Below are 23,956 nucleotides of genomic sequence, written 5' to 3' on the forward strand. Positions count from 1 at the left end.
AAAATCATAGATCAGGTAGCACAACACGAGGCCATACGGCCCATCGGTTCTTTGAAAGAGCTGTCCAGTTACTCCCACTCCCCTGCTTTTTCACACAGCCTCATAAATGCAAGGTTCTTCTTTCTTTTCTATGTCTTTTTGCCCTCTGAAGTGACCTAGGGAGCCTCTATCACCCCAGGGCCCCTGTGAATGGGTATTTATCCACATGCTGAAAACAAAGCAAAACATCTTGCTTTAGTTCTTGCAACATCTGATTGTAATTTTACACGAAGAGTAGCATTTCATGTAAAAAAAAATTGACCTTGGTCCAGCAAACATTTGGGAACACAGAGTGCATGCAAAGATTTGGCAAGGTTTAAGTTGTGGGAGGATGCAAAGCACTGCCTTGTGCTGTGACTTTGCTGACGTGGGGAAGCTGATGCTGCCTCCCGGCTGATGCAATGAGGTACAGGTTGGATCCACCTTAAATAAAAGGGAAAACCACGCAGAGCTCCTGTCAACAGAACGACTGTGGAGCTCGCCCTGTGATCGCTGAGACTGTGTGTGCTGGATACTGGGTTTGATTTGGTGCAATTAACAGTGATACATTGCATTTAAAATCATTTCCTGTCTGCAGAACTCACGAGAGATTTATCCCCAACGATGGAGGTAAGTTTACGGAGCATTTCTTGCAATTGTATCTGACAAAATATGAATAGATTCGGACCGCGTGATTTTAACAAAAGCTTCTTGGAGAAGGGCACGCGATGCCTTTTGTTAAGGTCAGATTTATTAACACATATTAAAATGTGTTGAAGTCTGTAAAGGATGCAAAATAATCTGACTGTTTTATATGCAATTTTACTAATGCAAGAAAAATGAAATTCTGCAAGCAAAAATAGTCAAATATGTGCTCACTTTAACCAAAAAGGATCTCAATTCCTGCTTGGCAGGCGTACGTCGGATATAGAAGCTGCCCTGGTTTACATTGTCATTCCTCGGTGACCCTCCCCCCTGCTCAGCCCCCTGGTATATTTTGAGCAGTTGTTTCCAACCACTGATGGGCACAGGTTTTATGACTGGAGCTCACAGCTCCTGGTTTTGACAAGCTGAGAGCAGCTTTGCCTCGTTTCTCTCCCTCCTGAAACATGTTTAACATTTGAAAACAATGCAGATGTTCAGTGTACTGAATTGCCCATGCCCATGTTTCGCATGTAGATGGCAAATTCGTAGCCCACTTAGCCCCTCCCCCTCGCCATGAAAAGTCTTTGTAAAATTAACATGTTTTTTCTTCTGCTGGAAAAAGGAAATAGCATTTGAGAGAAAATAAATCTTGGAAAGGAAGAGCTTGCATTTATATAGCGTCTTTCACGACCTCCAACAAAGAGCTTTACAGTCGCTGATGGCCTTCTGAATTGTTGTTACTGTTGTATACAGCTAATTTGCCAACACTAATACACAGATGGGGGTGTGATAGCATAGTGGTTATGTTACTGGTCTGTAATCCTGGACTACTGATTGGGTTATATGTATTCAAATCTCAGCACAGGAGCTGGGCTGTTTCAAATTCAAGTAAGTTAAATAAATCTGTAATAAAAAGATGACAATCAGTAATGTTGACCATGAAACTGCTGGGTTGTCATGATACCCATCTGCTTTTCTAATATTGTTTTGTCTTTACCCGGTCTGGCCTATATGTGACTCCAGACCCACAGCAATGTGGTTGACTCTTAATTGCCCTCTGAAATATCCCAGCAAGCCACTCAGTTGTATCAAAGCCGCTACAGGAAAATAACCGGAAAGACCACCCGACATAGGAGCAGGAGTAGGTCATTCAGCCCTTCGAGCCTGCTCCGCCATTCAGTTAGATCCCAGCTGAACATCCACCTCAAGGTCACTTCCCTGTGCAATCCTCATTTCCCTTGATATCATTAGTATCCAAATATCTATCCATTTCTGTTTTGAACATGCTCAATGATTGAGCTTCCACAGCCCTCTGGGGTAGAGAATTCCAAAGATTCACCACCCTCTGAGTGAAGAAATTTCTCCTCATCTCAGTCTTAAATGGCCTACTCCTTATTCTGAGACAATGTCCCCTGGTTCTAGACTCACCAGCTAGGGGAAACATCCTATCAACCTAGGTACTGGATTCAGAGGCGTCAGTGGTACATCTGGTTCTGTTCCAGTAAAGCCTGCCAAGTCCTTCTCACTGACATCTGGGGAGCTGTGTCAAAATTGTGAGAGCTGTCCCACAGACTAGTCAAACAAGAGCAGAAAATCATACCTTTCAGCAATCCTCCCAGACTGCTCCAGCAGGACAGACCCATCAGAGGTGCTGGCACAGTGGTATACAGTCGGGTGGGAGTGGCCCTGGGAGCTTACAACATTGACTCCGGGCCCCATGAAGTCTCATGGCGTCAGGTCAAACATGGGCAAGGAAACCTCCTTGCTAATTCCTGCCTACTGTCCTCTCTCAGCTGATCGGTGCTTCTCCATGTTGAACACCACCTGGAAGGAGCACTGAGGGTAGCAAGGGCACAGAATGTACTCTGGATGAGGGGGTGGGGGGGTGGCCTCAATGTCCATCACTTAGAGTGGCTCGGGAGCACCCACTATTCACCAACTCCTGAAGGACACAGCTGCCAGATGGGTGTGCAGCAAGTGGTGAGAGAATTAACATGAGGGAAAAGCCTACTTGATATTGTTCTCATCAATCTACTTGTCACCGATGCAACTATCCATGATAATATTGGCATGAATGACCACCGCACAGTTCTTTATATTGAGGACATCCTCCATTGTGTTGTGTGGCACTACCACACAATAGATTCAGAATAGATCTAGCAGCTCAAAACTGGGTATCCATTAGATGCTGTGGCCATCAGCAGCAGCAGAATTATATTCCTCTACATTCTGTAACCTCATGGCCTGGCATATTCCTCACTGTGATTACCACCAAAAGAGGGGACCAACCCCTGGTTCAATGAGGAGTGTAGGAGAACATGCCAGGAGCAGCACCATGCAAACCTAAAAATGAGGTGCCAACCTGCTTAGCTACAACACAGGACAACATGCATACTAAACAGCGGAAGCAGCATGGGATAGACAAAGCAAAGCAATCTCACAGCCAATGAATCAGATCAATGCTCTGCAGGCCTGACACATCTGGTCATTTATGGTGGTGGACAATTAAAAAAATAACAGGTGGAGGAGGCTCACTGATCGTGGAGCCCAGCACATTCTTTTTTTTAATTCATTCATGGGATGTGGGCATCGCTGGCTAGGCCAGCATTTATTGCCCATCCCTAATTGCCCTTGAGAAGATGGTGGTGAGCTGCCTTCTTGAACTGCTGCAGTCCTAGGGGTGCAGGTACACCCGCAGTGCTGTTAGGAAGGGTGTTCCAGAACTTTGACCCAGCAAACATCTTCAGCCAGAAGTGCCATGTGAATGATCCATCTTGGCCTCCTCCTGAGGTCCCCAACATCATTGAAGCCAGTCTTCAGCCTATATAATTCACTCCACATGATATCAAGAAACGGCTGAGCACATTGGATAATGCAAAGGCTATGGGGTCCAACAACACCTCTGCTGCAATGCTGAAGACTTGTGCTCCAGAACTAGTCCCACCCCTAGTCAAGTTGTTCCAGTAGAGCTACACTGTTGGCCTCTGCCCGACAAAGTGGAAAATTGCCCAGATATATCCTGTCCACAAAAAGCAGGACAAATCCAATATGGCCAATTAATGTCCATCAGTCTACCCTCGATCATCAGCAAAATGAGGGAAGGTGTCGTTGACACTGCTATCAAGTGGCATGTAAAGAGCAACAACCTGTTCACTGATGCTCAGTTTGGATTCCACCAGGATCATTCAGCTCCAGACCTCATTATGATCTTGGTCCAAACATGGACAAAAGAACTGAATTGTAAAGGTGAGGTGAGAGAGACTGCCCTTGACGTCAAGGCAGCATTTAACAAAGGGTGGCCGCAAGGAACCCTGGGTAAAATTAAAGTCACTGGGAATTGGGGGAAAACCCTCCATTGGTTCGAGTGATACCTAGCACAAAGGAGGATGGTTATAGTCGTTGGACAATCTTCTTAGCCCCAAGACCCAACCATTTTCAGCTGCTTCATCAATGACACTCCCTGCATCATGAGGTGAGAGAGGGGATGTTCGCTGATGATTGCGCAGTGTTCAGATCCATTCATAATTCCTCAGATACTGCAGCAGTCCGTGCCCACATGCAGCAAGACCAGGACAACATTCAGTCTTGGGCTGATAAGTGGCAAGTAACTTTTACGTCACACAACTTTTACGCAATGACCATCTCCAACAAGAGAGAATATAACCATCTCCCCATGACATTCAATGGCATTACCATCGCTGAATCCCCCACCATCAACATCCTGGGGGTCACCAGTGACCCCTGAAACTGAAAAAAAACTGAACTGGACCAGCCACATAAATACTGTGGCTACAAGAGCTGGTGAGAGGCTGGGAATTTTGTGGCATGTGACTCATCTCGTGACTCCTTAAAGCCTCTCTGCCATCTACAAGGCTCAAGTCAGGAGTGTGATTAAATAATCTCCACTTTCCTGGATGAGTGCAGCTCCAATAACACTCAAGAAGCTTGACACCATCCAGGATAAAGCAGCCCACTTGATCGGTACCTCACCTAACACCTTAAACATTCATCCTCTCCACCACCAGTACACCATGTCTGCAGTGTGCATCATCTACAAGATGCACTATAGGAACTTGCCAAGTTTCCTTTGACAGAATATTCCAAACTCGTGACCTCTGCCAGTAGCACCCACATTCCGTAATTGAGATATAAAAGGATAACTTTTTAGTAGTTTTGCTTGAGGGTTAAATGTTGGCCAAGAAACAGGGGAGAACTCATCTGCTTTTGAAGTAATGTCTTGTGATCGTTTATGTCCACCTGAGAGGGCAGAGTAGATCTCGGTTTAACGTCTCATCTGAAAGATAAAGTGTGTGTTTTTATAAAAGTGTAACAGGTTTGAGGAAGACACTGGAGTAATAAGTGCTGAGTGTGCAGTCGTAAGGAGGTAGCAGAGTTCTGATGTGGAATGTAGATCATTCCTTCGGATGGGGTATGATGGGAAGGTATGCATGTTATATTGAACTGAACAGAGTCAGACATTGTTGTGTAGTGAGGGAACAGGTTGGGCCTAGCTGCTTTCAAAAATAGCGTGTGCAGATCTATATTAAAGGGGTGCTTTTGGAACATGCAACCTGTAATTAAGGGATGAAAATCATAGACTATGTTCCCTGGGAGTGTCAGATCAGAGAAACTGTCCCTTGAATGCTGCTTATACAAAGTTAAAACAGTTTTTCTCTTAACAGTTGAATGTTTCCAAGAAGTAACCTGGCACTTAAGTATCCTTATCTGTTGTATTCTCCTATGACTTAGGACTTTCATAGGAAAAGAAAAAGACCATTCAGCCCTTTAAGCCTCTTCTATCATTAAGTTAGATCGTGGCTGACCAGCACCACAACCCCATTTACCCGTCTTTGCACCATATCCTTGAATATACTTAACCAACAAAAATCTATCCATCTCATTGTTGAAAGCACCAGTTCCCCTCCAGCATCCAGAGCCTTTTTGGGGAGAGAGTTCCAGATTTCCAATAATTTTTGTGTGAAAGTGTTTTCTGATTTCACTGTTAAACGGCCCAAGTATAATTTTAAGATTATATCTCTTGGTCTGGATTCCTCATCAGAGGAAATAGGTTTCCATATCAATCCTGTCGAATCTATTTAATATTTTCAATGCTTTGATTAGCTCAGCTCTCAAACTTCCAAACTCAAGCAAATACAAACTAAGTTTATAGAATCATCGAATGATATCGAGCGAAGAGAGGCCATGTGGCCCATCATCCCAGTTCTTTGAAACAGCTACCCAAATAGTCCCACATCCCTGCTCTTTCCCCATAGCACAGAAAGTTTTCCTTTGCAAATATTTATCCAGTCATGGCTGCCGTCTTTTGGATGAGTCGTTAACTGAGGCCTCGTCTGTCCTGTCAGTTGGAGGTAAAAGATCCCATGGCACTTTTCGAAGAAGAGCTGGATTGATCTCCCGGTGTCCTAGTCAAGAATTATCTCTCACCCAACGTCACTAAAAACAGATTATCTTGTCATTTATCTCATTGCTGTTTGTGAGAGCTTGCTGTGTGTTGGGGGGGTGGGGGGGTGGGGGGTCGGTTAGCTCAGTTGGCTAGATGGCTGGTGTCTGATGCCACAAGACACCAATAGTGCTGTATCAATCCCTGTAGTGGCTGTGGTAGTTCATGGAGGCCCCCCATCCTTGCCTTGCTCCATGCTTGTGGAGTGGTGACCCTCAAGCTGTATATCACCAACTGTCTCTCTCAAATGGGAGAGATTCCTTTTGGGCTATGGTGGTAACGACTGCTGTGCTGCATTACAACAGTTGCAACACTCCAAAAGTACTTCATTGATTGTAAAGTGCTTTGGGACTTACTGAGGTTGTGAAAGGTCCTATATAAATTACAGTGTTTTTTTGACAGATTGACCCTGGCCTTAACAGTAGAAATTCTTGGCATCCAGTGGACTTTTTAAACTTTAAAAGTTGTCTCTGTGCCAACTGTATTAACAAAGAAAGAGCTTGTCTTTATATAGCGTCTTTCACAGACAGTAATCATAGAATCATAGAAAGCTTATGGCACAGAAAGAGACCAGTTGGCCCATCGTGTCTGCACCGGCCAAAAATCGAGCCACCCAGTCTAATCCCATTTGGTCCATAGCCTTGCAAGTTACGGCACTTGAGGTGCATAACCAGACACCTTTTAAATGAGTTTAGGTTTTCTGCCTCAACTACCCTTTCAGGCAGTTAGTTCCAGACCCCCACCGCCCTCTGGGTAAAAAACATTTGCCTCATCTCCCCTCTAATCTTTCTACCAATCACTTTAAATCTATGCCCCCTAGTCACTGATCTGTCTGCTAAGATAAATCGGCCCTTCACATCCACTCTATCCAGGCCCCCAACAATTTTATACATTTCAATCAGATCTCCCCTCAGCGTTCTCTATTCCAAGGAGAACAACCCCAGCCTATCAAATCTTTCCTCATAGCTGCATTTTCCCAGTCCTGGCAACATCTTCGGAAATCTCCTCTGTACTCTCTTGAGTGCAATTACATCCTTTCTGTAATGAGGTGACCAGAACTGCACACAGTACTCAGGTTGTGGCCTAGCCAATGATTTATACAGTTCCAGCATAACCTCCCTGCTCTTGTATTCTATACCTTGGCTAATAAAGGAAAGGATTCCAAATGCCTTCTTAACCACCTTATCAACCTGGCCTGGTACCTTCAGGGACCTGTGAACATTCACTCCAAGGTCCCTCACTTACACTACACTTCTCAGTATTTTCCCATTAATCGTGTTTTCCTTTACCTTGTTTGACCTTCCCAAATGCATCACATCACACTTCTTCGGGTTGAATTCCATTGGCCACTTTTCTGCCCACCTGACCAGTCCATCAATATCTTCCTGCAGCCTACAGCTATCCTCCTCGCTATCTACCACAGGGCCAATCTTTGTGTCGTCTGCAAACTTCTTGATCATGCCCCCCCACGCTTACACCCAAATCGTTAATATATCCCACAAAAAGCAGGGGACCCAGTACTGAGCTCTGCAGAACGCCACTGGAAACAGCCCTCCAGTTGCAAAAACAGCAGTCAACAATTACCCTTTGTTTCCTGCCACTGAGCCAATTTTGTATCCACCTTGTTACATTCCCCTGGATCCCATGGGCTTTTATTTTTTTAACCAGTCTGCCATGTGGGACCTTGTCAAAAACCTTGCTAAAATCCATGTAGACCACATCAACTGCACGACCATCATTGACCTTCCTTGTTACTTCTTCAAAAAAATTCGATCAAGTTGGTTGGGTAAGATCTTTCCTTAATAAATCCATGCTGACTGTCCTTGATTAATCTGTGCCCTTCATATCACAGTTTATCCTGTCTCTCAGAATGGATTCCAATAATTTGCCCACTGCTGAGGTTAGACTGACTGGTCTGTAATTAGTTGGTCTATCCCTCGCTTCCCTTTTAAAGAGGGTTACAATGTTAGCAGTTCTCCAATCCTCGGGCACCACACCTGTATCCAGTGAGGACTGGAAAGTGATGATCAGACTCTCCGCTATTTCCTCTCTTGCTTCTTTTAACAGCCTGGGGTACAATTCATCCAGCCCCGGTGATTTATCAATTTTCAAGGATGCTAATCCCATTAATACTTTAATACTGCCTCTCTCCCTATGTGTATCACATTCAATACTTCACACCCCTCCTCCTTAACTACAATATCTGCATCGCCCTCTCTTTTGTGAGGACAGACTCAAAGTATTCATTAAGAACAATACCAACCGCCCCTACAAATAGGTTACCTTTTTGGTCTTTTATGGGCCATACTCTTTCCTTAGTTATCCTCCTGCTCTTAATGTATTGATAGAACATCTTTGTGTTCACCTTGATGTTGCTTGCCAATAATTTTTCATGCCCTCTCTTAGCTTTCCTAATTTCCTTTTTAATTTTACCCTTCCACTTTCTATACTCCTCTCAGCTTTCTGTAGTAGAGTTCTTGTTGTTGGACATATGCTTTCCTTTCCTACCTTATCTTATCCTGTAAGCACCTTGACTTCCATGGGGCTCCAGATTTGGCCGTCTCACCCTTTTTCTTCGTGGGAACATGTTTACTCTGAACCCCTTGAATCTCCCCTTTGAATGCCTCCCTCTGCTCTGATACTGATTTATCTTCAAGTAGCTGTTTCCAGTCCACTTTCGCTAAATCACTCCTCAGCTTAGTAAAATTGGCCTTGCCCCAATTGAAAACACTGACTCCTGTTCTATGATAAAAGCAAAATACTGCGGATGCTGGAAATCTGAAATAAAAACAAGAAATGCTGGAACCCGCAGCAGGTCTGGCAGCGTCTGTGGAAAGAGAAGCAGAGTTAACGTTTCGGGTCAGTGACCCTTCTTCGGAACTCCTGTTAACTCCTGTTCTATGCTTGTCCTTTTCCACCAAAATGCTCTCCCACTGCCACTTCTTCCAGCGACCCAGCTTCATTTCCTAAAACTAAGTCGAAAACTGCACCCTCTCTTGTTGGACTTGCTACATACTGGCCAAAGAGGTTCTCCTGAATGCACCTCAAGAATTCTGCTCCCTCAATTCCTTTCACACTAAAACTAACCCAGTTAAATATTAGAGTAGTTAAAATCCCCTACAATTACAGCCCTATTGTTTTTGCAATTCTCAGAGATTTGCCTACATTTCTGCTATTCTATCTCCCTCTATAGTACACTCCCAGCAGTGTGATTGCCCCTTTTTTGTTCCTTAGCTCAATCCATATGGCCTCATTTGATGAACCTTCCAACATATCATCCCTCCTCACAGCTGTAATTTTTTTTGACCAAAATTGACACTTCCCCTCCTTTCTTATCCCCCTCTCTATTGCGTCTGAAAACTCTGTAACCAGGAACTTTGAGCTGCCATTCCTGTCTCTCCTTAAGCCATGTTTCTGTAATAGCTATGATATCATATTGCCACGTGTCTATCTGTGCCCTCAGCTCATCTGCTTTATTTGCTATACTCATTGCATAGAAATAAATACCCTTGAGCACTGCCAAACTCTTTATTTTATTTTCTAACCTTTGTTTCCTCTGCCTTCCAGACTGATCCATTAATTTTCTGTCTTCCATTTTCATTTCTGATTTTGTCCCAACTGAGTCTACCCTCAGGCCCCAACCCCCTGCCAAACTAGTTTAAGCCCTCCTCAACAGCACTTGCAAAACGTCCTGTAAGGAACTCATTCCCAGCTCTGTTCAGCTGCAACCTTTCTGGCCAGAATAGATCCCGTTTCCTCCAAAGCCAGTCCCAAAGTCCCAAGAATCTAAAGCCCTCCCTCCTGCACTATCTTTCCAGCCATGCATTCTATTCCTGTACTCACTTGCGCATGGCACTGGCAGTAATCTGGAGGTTACTACTTTTGAGGTCCAGCTTGCTAATTTCTTACCTAGCTCAGTAAACTCTTTCTGCAGGACCACATTCCTCTTGCTACCTATGTTGTTGGTACCAACGTGGACCACGACTGCTGGCTGTTCACCCCCCCCCTCAGAGTACTCTGCAGCTGTTCAGTCACATCCTTGACCCTGGCACCAGGGAGGCAACACGCCATCCTGGATTCATGACTCCGGTCACAGAAACGTCTGTTTGCTCCCCTGGCTATTGAATCTCCTATCACTATCGCTCTTCCAGTCTTCCGTGTGCCCCCCTGCGCATCTGAGCCACCCGTGGTGCCACGGGCTTGGCTCTGGCTGCACTCCCCAGATGAACTGTCACCTTCCTCAGTATTCAGTACTGAATACCTGTTGGAGAGTGAGATGCAGTCAGGGGTCTCCTGCAGTATCTGCCTGTTTCTTCTTGACTGTCTGGCAGTCACCCATTCTCTCTCTCCCTGCATACACTTAAGCTGCGGGGTGACCACATCTATAAACGTGCTAGCCACGAAGCTCTCATCCTCGTGGCTGTGTAATGTCATAATTCTTTTTTTTAACTCCCAAAGAGTTGGGGTGGGGTGGGGTGTGGGGGGGTGGGTTGGTGGCGCGCTGGCAAGGCCGCATTTATTGCCCATCCCGAGTTGCCCTGCATTGTTGGTGGTAAGCCGCCTTCTTGAACTGCTGCAGCTCATGTGGCGAAGATTCCCCACAGTGCTGTTGGGGAGTAGGTGCAGCAGAATGGCCCATTTTGTCTTATTCTTTGTAGTGAGTTTAGTACAACTGTGTGGCTCGCTCGGCCATTTTAGAGGGCAGTTAAAAATCAGCCATGTTGGTGCAGTTAGCTCCAGACAGCAGATTAGTTCTGCTGGTTTGACTGCAGTTGTACTGCTTAACATCTGTTGCCACTTTGCAGATAACAGCTTGTGGAACTTCAATATGACCTATATATATCCATTTTGGAGCCTTGCACCGGGCACCATCTGCCACACTTCAAAATGTCAGAGAAAAAACCTAAAGGCATTTACTGCTGTTTTTTTCTGACCTTCTTCTCAAGAAAAGTAGAACTCCCATTTCCATGTGTCTTTCTGGATGTTCTATATGCGTGACAGCCAGTAGAATAACATAGGTAAACACGGCAGCCAACCTGTGCACAGAAAGGTCCCACAAACAGCAATGATTACCTAACCTGTTTTTAGTGACGTTGAGAGATAAATATTGACATGTTGGGACATTCTAAAAGGCATATAGAAACAGAAGCTTTTAATTTGTTTGATTTTGATTTCTTTCAATTTTTTTGAGAAGTGACCAAATACTAGCCAGAATTACCCTGCTCTTCTTTGAATACTGCCATGGGATTTTTTACATCCACCCGAGAGGGCAGTCTGAGCCTCAGTTTATTGTCTTATCTGAATGACGGCACTTATGACAGTGCAGCACTCCCTCAGTAACACACTGAATTATCAGCCTAGATTATGTGCTTGTGACTCTAAACCCACAACCTTCTGACTTGGAGGCAAGATTGTTAATACTGAGCCAAGGCTAACACCTAAACACAAAAAAATCCCTCAATAATTAGTCTCTAAATGATTTCAGGATGTACCTAATGGGACCAATAGGGATGATATAAGCAATGGTCTTAAATGCACAGGTCAGGCTAAACAAAGCTGTATTTCAGCAACTAAACATGATTGCCATGCTTCAGAACACAGGCAACCTCTGAGCATTGCCATGAGAGGCCAGCAAATTTGGATTTAAATCCCTTCGTGTTTCCAAGTTTTCCAGTGGACACCCATCAGTTGTGCTTATGTCCCAGTCTGCATTAACTTGCACTGATCTGCTTTAAAATCCATCTGCCATTCCTTTAATTCACTTCATTTACTGAGACATAATTGAATGATGTGAAGTTCCCTCATACACATCGTCCCTCCAAATAGTTCGGTGTTATCAGCAAACTTTATACATAAGCTGAATGATGGGGAAATCAGCCAATGCCAGCAGGACTGTAATACTGTACTTTAAGTGATGGCAAAAAGAACGTGGAGGAACCATCACTTAGTATTATATATAACATAATATTACATTACTTAGCATTGTTGTTTTGATAAGAATTGTTCGTAAAACAAAATTGTTCATGCAACAACGCGCAATGAACAAATTCAAGTCAGAATGGCAACGAAGGAGGTTTTAAAACTCAGTGCAAGACTAAATTTGAGCAATGAAAAGGGAAGTCATTTTTCTTAGAAAATTTGGAGGAATTACTGTAGCTTTTTAGTTGGAAATGTCATAACAAATTCTGATGCAAAGGAGCAACAGTGGTGATTCCTGACAAAATACACTCATCCACTGATTCTTTGTGAAAGCAACCCAAAAGCTGATCCGACTGTTTTGCTTTCTCCCCATAGCCCTGTGCTAGTCAATGCTTTAAATATTTATCCAATTTTATAGAATTCCCTCCCCCACATTGTTAACACAGACAATTGCCTTTAGATTATCCCACCACTCCCACCCCCCACTAAATGTCTGATTGGGAGAATTTCTGTGAAGGAGGCTTTGTTTTATAACATTGTGCACCTTTTAAAATCTGGGATGGTTTTGCAGTTGCTACAATTCTTGGTGCCAGTTGCGCAGCTTCACTGGTTATGCACCATTCCGATTTCCTACATATCTGCGATTTTCAGATGAGGGACAACAGTTTTGTTAGCTGTCCATAATTCAGAAGTCACATTTTTTCCTAATTGCATTTTAATTTCCAGTGACTAGATAACCAGCGTCACATGCATTTGTGCTTAATGAAATTTTCTTGCAGGCAAATAGAATTTTCTTCTCTTTCTGTTCTTGAGTTTTGAGTTCCAAATAGAATCATTTAAACTGAGATGGCAAAAACGTACCTTGTTGTACATGCACACATTTAGCATATCAGCAATCTCTTCTTTCTTCTTCCGAAGAAGGGTCACTGACCCGAAACGTTAACTCTGCTTCTCTTTCTACAGATGCTGCCAGACCTGCTGAGTGAATCCAGCATTTCTTGTTTTTGTTTCTTCTTTCTTCTTCTTTGGCCTCCTTATCTCGAGAGACAATGGGTAAGCGCCTGGAGGTGGTGTTTGTCGGGGCTGTTGCACAGTTGGCTCTCCCCTTGCGCTTCTGTCTTTTTTCCTGCCATCTAATGAGCAATCTAATGAGTAAATATGCCAAAGGAAAGCAAAGGTCACTGGATAACTTGAGTTTAATAATATTAACCATATTTATCGGTTACATCATGTGGGTTCAATGGTACTGGACTAGCAACCCAGAGATTGTGGGGGAAATTTACACCTTCAGTGATTGGGTGATTAATTGGCAGAGTAGGTTCCTCCCAACCACAAAGCAACAGCTCTGAGCACTACATCTAAGCAAGGATATATTAGCCTTGGAGGTTGGATTATAGATTTGCCGGAGGCACATCGAGGCTAAAATTCTTAAATTATGAGGAAAGGTTGCATAGACAAGGCTTGAGTTTAGAAGATTAAGGGGCGATCGAATTGAGGGGTTTAAGATGATTAAAGGGTTTGATATGGTAGAGAGAAACTATTTCCTCTGGTGGGGGAGCCCAGAACAAGGGGAAATAACTTCAGAATTAGAGTTAGGCCGTTCAGGGGTGAGTCAGGAGCACTTCTTCACAAGAAGGGTAGTGAAAATCTGGAACTCTCTCCCCCAAAAGCTGTTGAGGTGAAATCAATTAATAATTTAAAAACTGAGATTGATAGGGTTTTTTTGGGTAAGGGTATGACATGTCATGGAACCAAGGCAGGTAAATAATCGAATCGAATGGCAGAACATGGATGAGACGCTGAATAGCTGCTTCATGATCCCATGTTGTGTTATCGAACCTGCCCGATTTTCATCCCGCTCAAAATCAGTGGAAATAGAAATTGGTCAGGTTTTGTAATGGGCAATCTGCTCCGCCAGTTTAGCACCCAAATGCTGAAGGCTAAAATGATCACCTGTGACTTTACGCCCCACCAGGTCAAGTTGTAATATTCAATTCCATAAATCTGATCATTTGTGGGTTGGGGGTATTGGAAAAAAATTAATGAATTGTTGTAAAGACCCAAATGCTTCAACCAACTGAAACCCATCACCACCCAATCCCTCCCTCTGAGCCACACTTCTGCCCCGATCTATTCACCATGTGACTCCAAATGGTTAATTATTAACACCCTTGGAAGTGGCTGAGCAAGCCATGTAGTTGAGCTGAGGAATCTTTTTTTATTTGTTCATGGAGTGTGGCCATCACTGGCAAGGCAAACATTTACTAACCGTGCCTAATTGCCCTTGAGAAGGTGGTGGTGAGCTGCCTTCTTGAACTGCTGCAGTCCATCTGGTGTAGGTACACCCACGGTGCTGTTAGGAAGGGAGTTCCAAGATTTTGACCCAGTGTCAGTAAAGGAACATCAATATATTTCCAAATCAGGGTTTTGTGTGGCTTGGAGGGGAACTTGCAGCTGGTGAGAAAGCAATGGAGCCATGCCAGTGTAATTCAAAGATAAAATGCACACAAAATTTGCTTGGAAGGCCATCTACAAAGTTCACTCATGCTTCAGTGTTGCAGTTTATATTTGATCTAGTTTCTGTCCACTTCTCCTCACCCTCTCCAAGCTCACCTTAAGAGTAAAATGTGGGAGGCTGGCCAAGAGTGAGTTGGAATAGTCAAGTCTAGAGGCAGCAAAGGCATTGCAACAGATGAACTGAGACAGAGGCAATGTTATGGAGGTGGAAATAGGCTGTTTTAGTGATAGCATGGAACTGTGTTTGGAAACTCATCCCAAAGTCAAATATCACACCAAGGTTTCAAACAGTGTGGTTCAGCCTCAAGCAGTTGACAGGAAGGGGGATGGAGTTGGTGGCTAGAGAACCCAGTTTGGAGCAGATCCAAAGACAATGGCTTCAGTCTTTCCAATGTTTAATTGCAGGACGTTTCTGCTCATCCAGTACTGCATGCTGGAAAAGCAGTCTGATATTTTAGCAACAGTGGGGGACTCGAGAGAGGTGGTGGTGAGCTAGAGCTGGGTGTCGTCAGCGTACATGTGAAAACTAATGCTGTGCTTTCGGATGATGTCGCCGAGGGGCAGCATGTAGATGAGAAATTGGAGGGGGCCAAGGATAGAATTGTGCAGGGGTAGGGAAAGAAGCCATTGCAAGTGATTCTCTGGCTATGATTAGATAAATAAGAATTGAGCCAGGTGAGTGCAGTCCCACCCAGCTGGACGACAGTGGAGAGGCTTTGGAGGAAAATGCTGTGGTCAACTGTGTCAAGGGCTCAGACAGGTTGAAAAGGACGAGGAGGGATAGTTTACCTTTGTCACAGTCACATAGGATGTCATTTACGACTTTGATAAGAGCCATTTTGGTACTGTGGCAGGGGCAGAAACCTGATTGGAGGGATTTAAACATCGAGCTCCAGGAAAGATGGACGTGGATTTGGGAGGCAACACCACTTTCAAGGATATTGGAGAGGAAAGGAAGGTTGGAGATGGGCTGGTAGTTTGCAAGGATGGTGGTGTTAAGGGTTGGTTTCTTGAAGAGAGGATGGTGACAGCAGATTTAAAGGAGAGAAAGACAGTGCCTGAAGAGAGAGAACCTTTAACAATATCAGCTAAAATGGGGGCCGGGGAGGGGGGGAGCAATTGGGTGGTCAGCGGTTTAGTGGGAATAGGATTGAAGGATGAGGAGTTGGGACATGAGAGGAGGTAGAGAAACTAGAGAAAGTTGTGAGTTCAGGGCTGGGGCAGGAGAGAATGTTAGAGGAACTTTGACCCCGTGGGCTAGTGAAAAGGGGGGAAGTAGCAGAGGCAGCTAACGGATGAGGCTCTCAATCTTAGTGACGAAGAAATCCATGAGTGCCTCGCTGTTATTATTGGAGGTGAGGGTGGAAGGGTCAGGGAAGAGGGGTTTAAGAAGACAGTTTGCAGTAGAGAAAAGAAGCTGGAGTTATCTTTGTATGCCAGGATGACCCTGGAATCCGTTTCCTAGCTACTGACTCCATTCCTCTCACTGACAACAGTCAGAGATTAAGCCAGTGTATTTGCAACCTTGGTGTCACATTTGACCCCGAGGTGAGCGTCTGACCTCATATTCGCCATCATTAATGCCAAAACTAAGACTGCCTATTTCCACCTCCGTAACATCACCCGACTTCACTCCGCCTCACCTTATCTGCTGCTGAAGCCCTCATTCATGCCTTCGTTACCTCTAGACTTGACTTTTCCGACACATTCCAGGCTGGGCTCCCACATTCTACTCACTGTAAACTTGAGGCCATCCAAAACTCTGCTGCCTGTCTCTCAACTTGCACTAAGTCCCGTTCACCTATCGCTCCGTGCTCACTGACCTACATTGGCTCCCGGTCAAGCAATATCTTGATTTTAAAATTCTCATCCTTATTTTCTAATCACTCCATGGCCTCGCCCCTCCCTATTTCTGTCATCGTCTCCAGCCCCACAACCGTCCAGGATATCTGCACTTCTTTAATTCTGGCCTCTTGAGCATCCCCAATTTTAATTGCTCCACCATTGGTGGTCGTGCCTTCAGTTGCCTAGTCTCTGGAATTCCCTCCCCACACCTCTCTGCCTCTCTACTTGCTTTCCTCCTTAAAGACACTCCTTAAAACCTTCTTATTTGACTAAGGTTTGAGTTTCCTACTCCTTCATTGGCTTCATGTCAATTTTTGACTACGCCTCTGTAAACTGCCTTGGGATGCTTTGCTATGTTAAGGGTGTTATCCATCCTAGCCAACATTTATCCCACAACCAAAGCAGGATGATTGATTGTTTATCTCAATGCCCTTTTTGATATCTTGTTATGAACAAATTAATTGCCACCTTTTCCTAGTTAACAACAGTGTCTACATTTCAATAATAATTAGTTGACTGCTGGCAGGCTACTTGACTTTGGAGATAGTGATCACCATTAACAAGTTGTGAGTTCAGGGCTAGGGCAGGGGAGAACTATCTTATTATTTCTGCCCTGGCTCCTTTCTTGGTCTTGGTAGATCTTGGTCGAGCAATGCCACGCTAAAGATCCCTGCCCTCCTTGTTTATACTTCCTTTCGGCTGGGCTATTTCCACTTTGTGAAATGTATATTCATTGTTTCCTAGTGAGCAGATCTGCATGACAGGACATTAGTTTAATAGGACATAAGGAGCTTGCAGACCGATATAGATAGGTTGCGTGAGTGGGCAAAAATCTGGCAGATGGAGTATAATGTGGGAAAATGTGAAGTTGTTCACTTTGGCAGGAAGAGTAAAAAAGCAGAGTATTACTTAAACAGAGAATGACTGCAGAATTCCAAGGTGCAGAGGGATCTAGGTATTCTAGTGCAGGAGTCACAAAAGGTTATTATGCAAGTACAGAAAGTAATATAGAAGGCTAATGGAATACTATCCTTTATTATGAGAAGAATTGAAAATAAAAGTAAGGATGTTATGCTTCAGTTATACAGGGCATTGGTGACACCACATCTCGAATACTGTGTGCAGTTTTGGTCTCATTTAAGGAAGGATGTAAATGCGTTGGAGGCGGTTCAGAGGAGGTTTACTAGATTGATACCTGGAATGAGCGGGTTGTCTGATGAGGAAAGGTTGGACAGACTGGACTTGTTTTCACTGGAGTTTAGAAGAGTGAGGGGAGACTTGATTGATGTTTATAAGATCCTGAACAGTCTTGACAAGGTGGATGTGGAAAGGATGTTTCCTTTTGTGGGTGAGTCCAGAACTGAGGGGCACTGTTTTAAAATTAGGGGACACGCTTTTAGGACAGATATGAGGAGAAATTTTTCTCTCAGAGGGTTGTGCGACTTTGGAACTCTCTGCCTCAGAAGGTGGTGGAGGCGGGGCCATTGAATATTTTTTAAGGTGGAGGTAGATTGATTCTTGTTAGGCAAGGGAATCAAAGGTTATCAGGGGGTAAATGGGAGTGTGGAATTCAAAACACAAACAGATCAGCCATGATCTTATTGAATGTTCGTATGTTCCTAGGCTCAGGTCCTTTTAGTAAGCTTCTCCATTGTGTTTGTATTCTGATTGGAGGCTTGACTTGCTATTGGATGTGACTCATGCTGTTGCTACAGATCTGAAGTTGACTGCTTGGCTAAGTGGTAGCACACTCACCGCCAGGTCTGTAGATTTTAGGTTCAAGTCCTGCTCTAAAGATCTGAAAATATAATCTAGGCTTACATTCCAGTTTAGTACTGAAGGAGCTCTGCACTGTTGGAGTTGTTAATGTTTAAACCAAGGCCCCATCTGCCTTCTCAGCTAGATGTAACAGGTCACATTGCACTACTTTGAAGAAGGGGTGTTCTCCCTGATGTCCTGGTCCATATTTTTCCTTCAGCTTATATCACTGAATCAGATTCTCTGATCATCTATCACATTGCTGTTTGTGGGGTCCTACTGTGCACAAATTGACTACCACCATCCCTATGTGCCTGCATTTCAAAAACTACTTACAAGTGCAAGTTTTTAAAATATCATGCTGTTGGCTGGCTGGTAACTCAAATCACAGAAAGACAAGTAAAGATCCATAAAAATCGCTGAGAAACAGATGACCTCCCAAAGGGTGTCAGCACCTGCCTGGACACACTTCAGAGACCTTACACATGGCCACAAGTTCTGCAGTGTAAATGGACCATCACACTGCTCCTAAAGGGAACCTCAGGATGGAGCTGTGGAATGACATCTCATTGTGGACCTTGATTGAACGTGAAAGGGAGAAACTAACCATGCGAAAACCTGGCAAGGCACCCTGCTGCCTCGTCCAATTTTCATCATACCCCAATACCAGGCCACTTGTCTACAACCTCTGTCAAAATGCCTTTTTCCCATTGCAATTGGTGGTTACTGTTTCATCTTTTCAGTGAAAGATTTGCATTGTTTGTGGAACGATGAACAAGAATACAGAGTGCGATCCCAAAACACCAATAACAGTAATAAAAATCCCAGAATCAATCAACAGAAATGGAAATTGTTGTTTGCCAGTGTGATGGGTGTTTGTATATGTGTCGTCCTTGAGTAAATGAAACCCAGAGTCCTGAGGTACAGTGCATTCAAAGGTTATGATGCATTAGTACTGTCTGGAACATAACAAAACAAAAGTGAGTGCTTTATGGTGGCTGAAGCAGAAAGCTGGAGCTGCCCATTACAGCAACCCAGAGATCAATTCTGTTGTTCCACAATTGATAACTGGAATAACTACCATTAATAACCTTCATTCTAAGATCCCATACTTTCCTGCCTTACGTCTACCCACATTTAGCCACTAATTAAACACAGTGCTTACAGATTTACCAGTGGACGTAGTGCAGGAGGTTCAGATCAGGGTTTACAAAGCAACAAACAGCCTCCTTTCATAATAAATGTCCCCACACTCGCACCAGTTGTGGCACACACTGGTTATCCAGCATTCTGCAGGCACCATGTAAGGTAACTGAAATCAGAGTACAAGGGGAGATCTCGGACATGCTCGGGGCAGTGGGTAGATGGTTGATTTTAACAAAGCCCAGATGAAGCAGTGATGTTCAGAACCTTCACCATGGAGAATGCGGGTGCCTCTCTGTCTCACTGCCGTCCTAACATGTATTTAACTGTGCCTCTCTAAAGATGTGTTGCATGAGGACGAACACCTGGGCTAAGGCAGTAAGTGTCCTGTTCGATGAATAACTGCATGCCCCCTTGATATAGCAGGTACAAATCTCCAAGGCCAGTGTGTTGTTAGACAAACTGCTATCTTTAGTGGTTTTATGTCTGCGTTAGTATGAGTGCTTTTAACTCATTTATTCTGTCAATTATAATTGTTTTTTTTATTTTTGTACATGGATATTGTTAAATGATTCCTATTGGGCAGGCTATATGTTTATACTTGTCATTGCAAAATGTCTGTTGTAACATACATTGACCATCATTGTCCTCTGGTCAAATGGGTTTATGTATTTTAGTCTTATTCAAAGGTTGATGCCCTCTGCTGTGTACATGCCAGCTATTTTGAGGATTCTCATTGAAGAATATTTAATGGCAAAGTACATGGCCTGAAAGTGGGTCACTTCAAACCCCTGAATAATTCGAAGTGGTGGCGGGGGGTGGTGGGGTGGTGGTGGGGGGTCCTCGCCGAGCACGTGCGGGATCTGGGGATTTCGTAAGTGTTATTGCAAATGTTGCAGATTGCTTCCCCTTGAAGCAAAAGTGGAATTATTCTTTTGTTTGAAGCTTGACATGGTGCATTTCCTATCCAGTGACCATCTCTTGTTCCTTTTGTTCCTGTAGGCAAGCAAAGGTGGAATTGAAGGGAGTTTCCCACAGCCTGGTACTGAGGTGTTTAAGGTATGCCCCTGAAGCTAGATTAGTTCCTGGACACCACATGTATGTGGCTCAGTGCTAGATACTTTAAAATGTGTTTTAAATACTGTTGAAACTGGGGAATAGGAGAATGTACAGGGCAAAGCCAAGTAGGAGATAGTACATCCTTAGACTGCAGTAGAGCAGACATGCTCAAGTTTTACTGTTGCTTCAGCAGCAGTCTCGAGTCAGGACACTGGGGGTTGAATTTTCGGGCCCCGCCAAAGTTGGGAACGGAGGCCGATGGGGCCCAAAAATTACGAGGCTGGCCGCGTGCCGGTCTCCCGACCTGGTTCCCAACGTCGCCCATTTTGGCTGATGCAGGATCAGGTCCCGGAAGCCTCCCACCCTCACGAAGCAGGCAACAATTCAGCTTGTTAACAGCGTTGTTAAGAGTAAGCAATGGAGGCCAACTGCGATTTTCCAGTCAGCCTTCGTTTCCCGACACAAGGGGGGGACGGTTTAACTGCCTGTAGGTAGGTACCTGGCAGCAGGCTGGGGTGCCAGCACTCTAGGCAGGCCTGCAAGCCTTCCCCACCTGCCTAACTGGGCATGCAGCCAAATGCAGCCCTGTGGAGGAACTCACTGCTCGCCACCCCTCCCATACACAGCATACCATATCGAAATAATGGGTACATAATGGATCAAGGCTCATGGATGTGAGGACTGATTATGTGTCACACTGAGAGCCTGACTGCTTTCTGTATTAGTCCTACAGCTTAATTGGACATGGAACCTGGGCTGAATTTTACCAGCCTCTCAACGCCATGGGTTGTGGTGGAGAGGCTCATAAAATGCTAGCGGGAGTGGCCTCCCATGACCCACGATGCCAAGAAGGCCCCGCGGGATATTAGCAGCGGCGGCAAGGCCTCAGTGCGGCCCTGGCGGGGCCTTCAATAAAATATTGATATTAGTCACATTAACATGCAAATGAACTTACCTGCCGCCACCGGCTGTCCCATGCTGATTTTACGGAGAACTGGCCGCAACTCGCACGCCTTCGGAACTCCGTTGGAGTTCTGAGGCGAGACACTGGTGGGGAGGAGGGAGGGAGGGAGTGGGGGACGGGAGTGGGGAAACCTATTCCTATTGGTTGTGGGGATGGTGGGAAGGGGTTGAGGATCAAAGATACTGAACTTCGGGGAGAAAAGTTTAGGATTTCAACAAGTGTATTTTTGGGGGGGGGAATAGGTCAAGTTATGTGTTTAGGACTCAGTGGGGGCGGGGGGATGGGATAGGGGATTCAATGTTACATTAAACGTTTATTAATGTTTTTAAGCTCACCGACACCTTTAAATATTTAAATATATTCTGAACGGCTTGAAGCCCTTCAAAATGGCGGCGGAACTTGCGTGGTGGCGCCAGACGCCATTGCCGGGCACAGGGCGGCTGCCCCCTCTACATCATCAAGGGCGGATGCTCCGCCCCTTCCATTTAAATCAGCCCCGCATGTAATATCGCGGGGCGTTGCGGCAACATTTCCGTGTCGGAAGGCTACTGCCTTCACAGCGCCACCGCGCAGTGCAGCATATTGATAAAATTCAGCCCCCTGTCTCCATGCCAATTAAGCGGGTGCCCTGGTCAAAATTCCAGGTCAGCAACTGCACCCCCACCATCCCAGGGTTGGTTTCGGGACCCGGAAACAATCCTGGCTCCGGTTTCCCACTCCCAAGGTGAAAATTCAGCCCTGGGTATCTGCACATGCGTATTTCCATCTGACATACATGTACATGCATTCATGCTCACACACACACACATGTATTAACACACATGTATTAACACACACAGGTACTGGTGCACATTGAGGTGTGTCATACTCCCAAATTGTGCTAATTTTGTTTAGAAATGCAATGCTGAGAGAGTTCTGTTTCCAGCCTACTGAAACTCTCAGTGTGACGCATAATCAGTCATGACAAGCATGAAACTTGGAAATACCATGGAGATTTGATCCATTATGTACCCAGTATTTCTCTGCGGTATACTGTGCATTTTCTGGGTAATTTGGTTTCCTATTCTGGTAGCTTTGTTTTTGTGTTGATAAAGTTGGGGGAAATGTGTTATAACACATACCAGTGGTCAGGCTGCTCTCTAGTTTATGCCTGATGACAATGATGGATTAACGAATGTGGCATAATGACTGCAATTTATGAAGTAATGATCCACAGTTTATTACCAGTTAGTGATTACAATTAAATAACATCTAGTGATTTCCTGATTGCCATCTTATCTGAACTTATATGTAGCATTAGACAAAGAGAAATCAAAAGCAGTATTCTCTGTGTCCAAACTAATCCAAGTGTTGGTCATTAACGTACACAGTATAGACATAAATCTGGGATACTGTTTCACTTTAATAAACCCTTAACATAAACACAAGCCAATCTTCTGTGGCATTACATGCAGGAGTCAAGATCTAGTGTAGTCTTCAGGTAAAGTGGGGTTAGAGCGGGGTGGTGGGTATTGGACCAGGGAATCCAGTCATTATTCAGTCACCAACTTGTCTGTGCTTTGGTTGCACTGGGGGATGGTCCTAGAGTTTGATTGCAAAAATCAGGCAGGTGTATAACAGACGGCCAGTTCACTACTGCCCGTTTCCACCACTGCCCAGTGTTAAAAATCAGCTCTCTGTGTGTCACCCTCTTCATGTCTGGGAGCTGTTAGCAAGTAGAATGTGTATGTTTTGTAACTATCAACATAGCACAACTAATAATCAGTTGAGAAATATAAGGCATTTGTTTCAAAATTCAAATAATCTATTTTGAAAAGGGAATTCTAAACAAGGAAAGGTGCTTTCTCACTGAGCTTAATGCGCTTTCGGAAGCTTTCACAACACAAAACTACAAAGGATATGTAATTTAATGTAATATGGTTTACTCACGAGCACATACAAACAGAAGCCCTCTGTTTAAAATAAATTTGCCCTCTAGCATGCATTCAAATATTTTGGAAACCTTTGAGCAGAAATTGCTAGAAATTAATGAAAATATTCCCTCAAGACAGCTCACTAAACAGTATTGATATTTCCTGGAGAATCGGTACACTGCACACGCTGAGACTGGACAATCGATACTCAGTTCACAGTCACAACTTCAGGCAAAAATATCAAGTCCACCCCAGGCTTTTTGGAGAGGCTGGGCCTGCAAGTAAAAACTTGATACAAAAGACAACTCAATGCGTAAATTCAATGCGATAAATACATTTTGGGGAGGGAGGGTGAGGGAGTTTATTGTTTTTAAATCTTTCATTTGGGCATTAGAAATATAAATTACTGAGGGAAGAAAATGGCAGTGAAAATAATCTCAGAAGGGATTTTGAGTGATTTAAGGGAACCTGGTGGCCAGATTTCACAATCCAGGCAATGGGTTTACATAGGCAAAAGCCATTATAACTGCAGTCATGAGGAGGGGTGCAGGGAAGATTGACTGAAAAAAGTAACAAAAACATGACAACAGGAAGTCAAATTGTGCCGAGAGGAAGTGCAAATAGATATAAGTGTTAGATAATTGCCTCGAATGTCATGATGACATTTATCATTAGTTACTGTCAGGGTAAATTTTCCCATTGTCTACTCCTGGG

The 23,956-nt window shown here is 44.3% G+C and overlaps 1 protein-coding gene across 2 annotated transcripts in view; it reads left to right on the top strand.

Annotated features, from left to right (window-relative positions):
- The first annotated feature begins 411 nt into the window (after positions 1-411).
- Positions 412-23,956, top strand: part of bcat1 (branched chain amino-acid transaminase 1, cytosolic) — a 72,539-nt gene continuing 48,994 nt past the window's right edge. For both annotated transcript variants that reach the window (XM_068058884.1, XM_068058883.1), the window contains exons 1-2: positions 412-648; positions 20,309-20,365. In XM_068058884.1, coding sequence (XP_067914985.1) covers positions 643-648; positions 20,309-20,365 — 63 coding nt within the window. In that variant the 5' untranslated portion in view covers positions 412-642. The remainder of the gene's footprint in view (positions 649-20,308; positions 20,366-23,956) is intronic.

This window comes from Heterodontus francisci, chromosome 27 (genome assembly GCF_036365525.1).
Source record: "Heterodontus francisci isolate sHetFra1 chromosome 27, sHetFra1.hap1, whole genome shotgun sequence".
Taxonomy (NCBI): Eukaryota; Metazoa; Chordata; class Chondrichthyes; order Heterodontiformes; family Heterodontidae; genus Heterodontus; species Heterodontus francisci.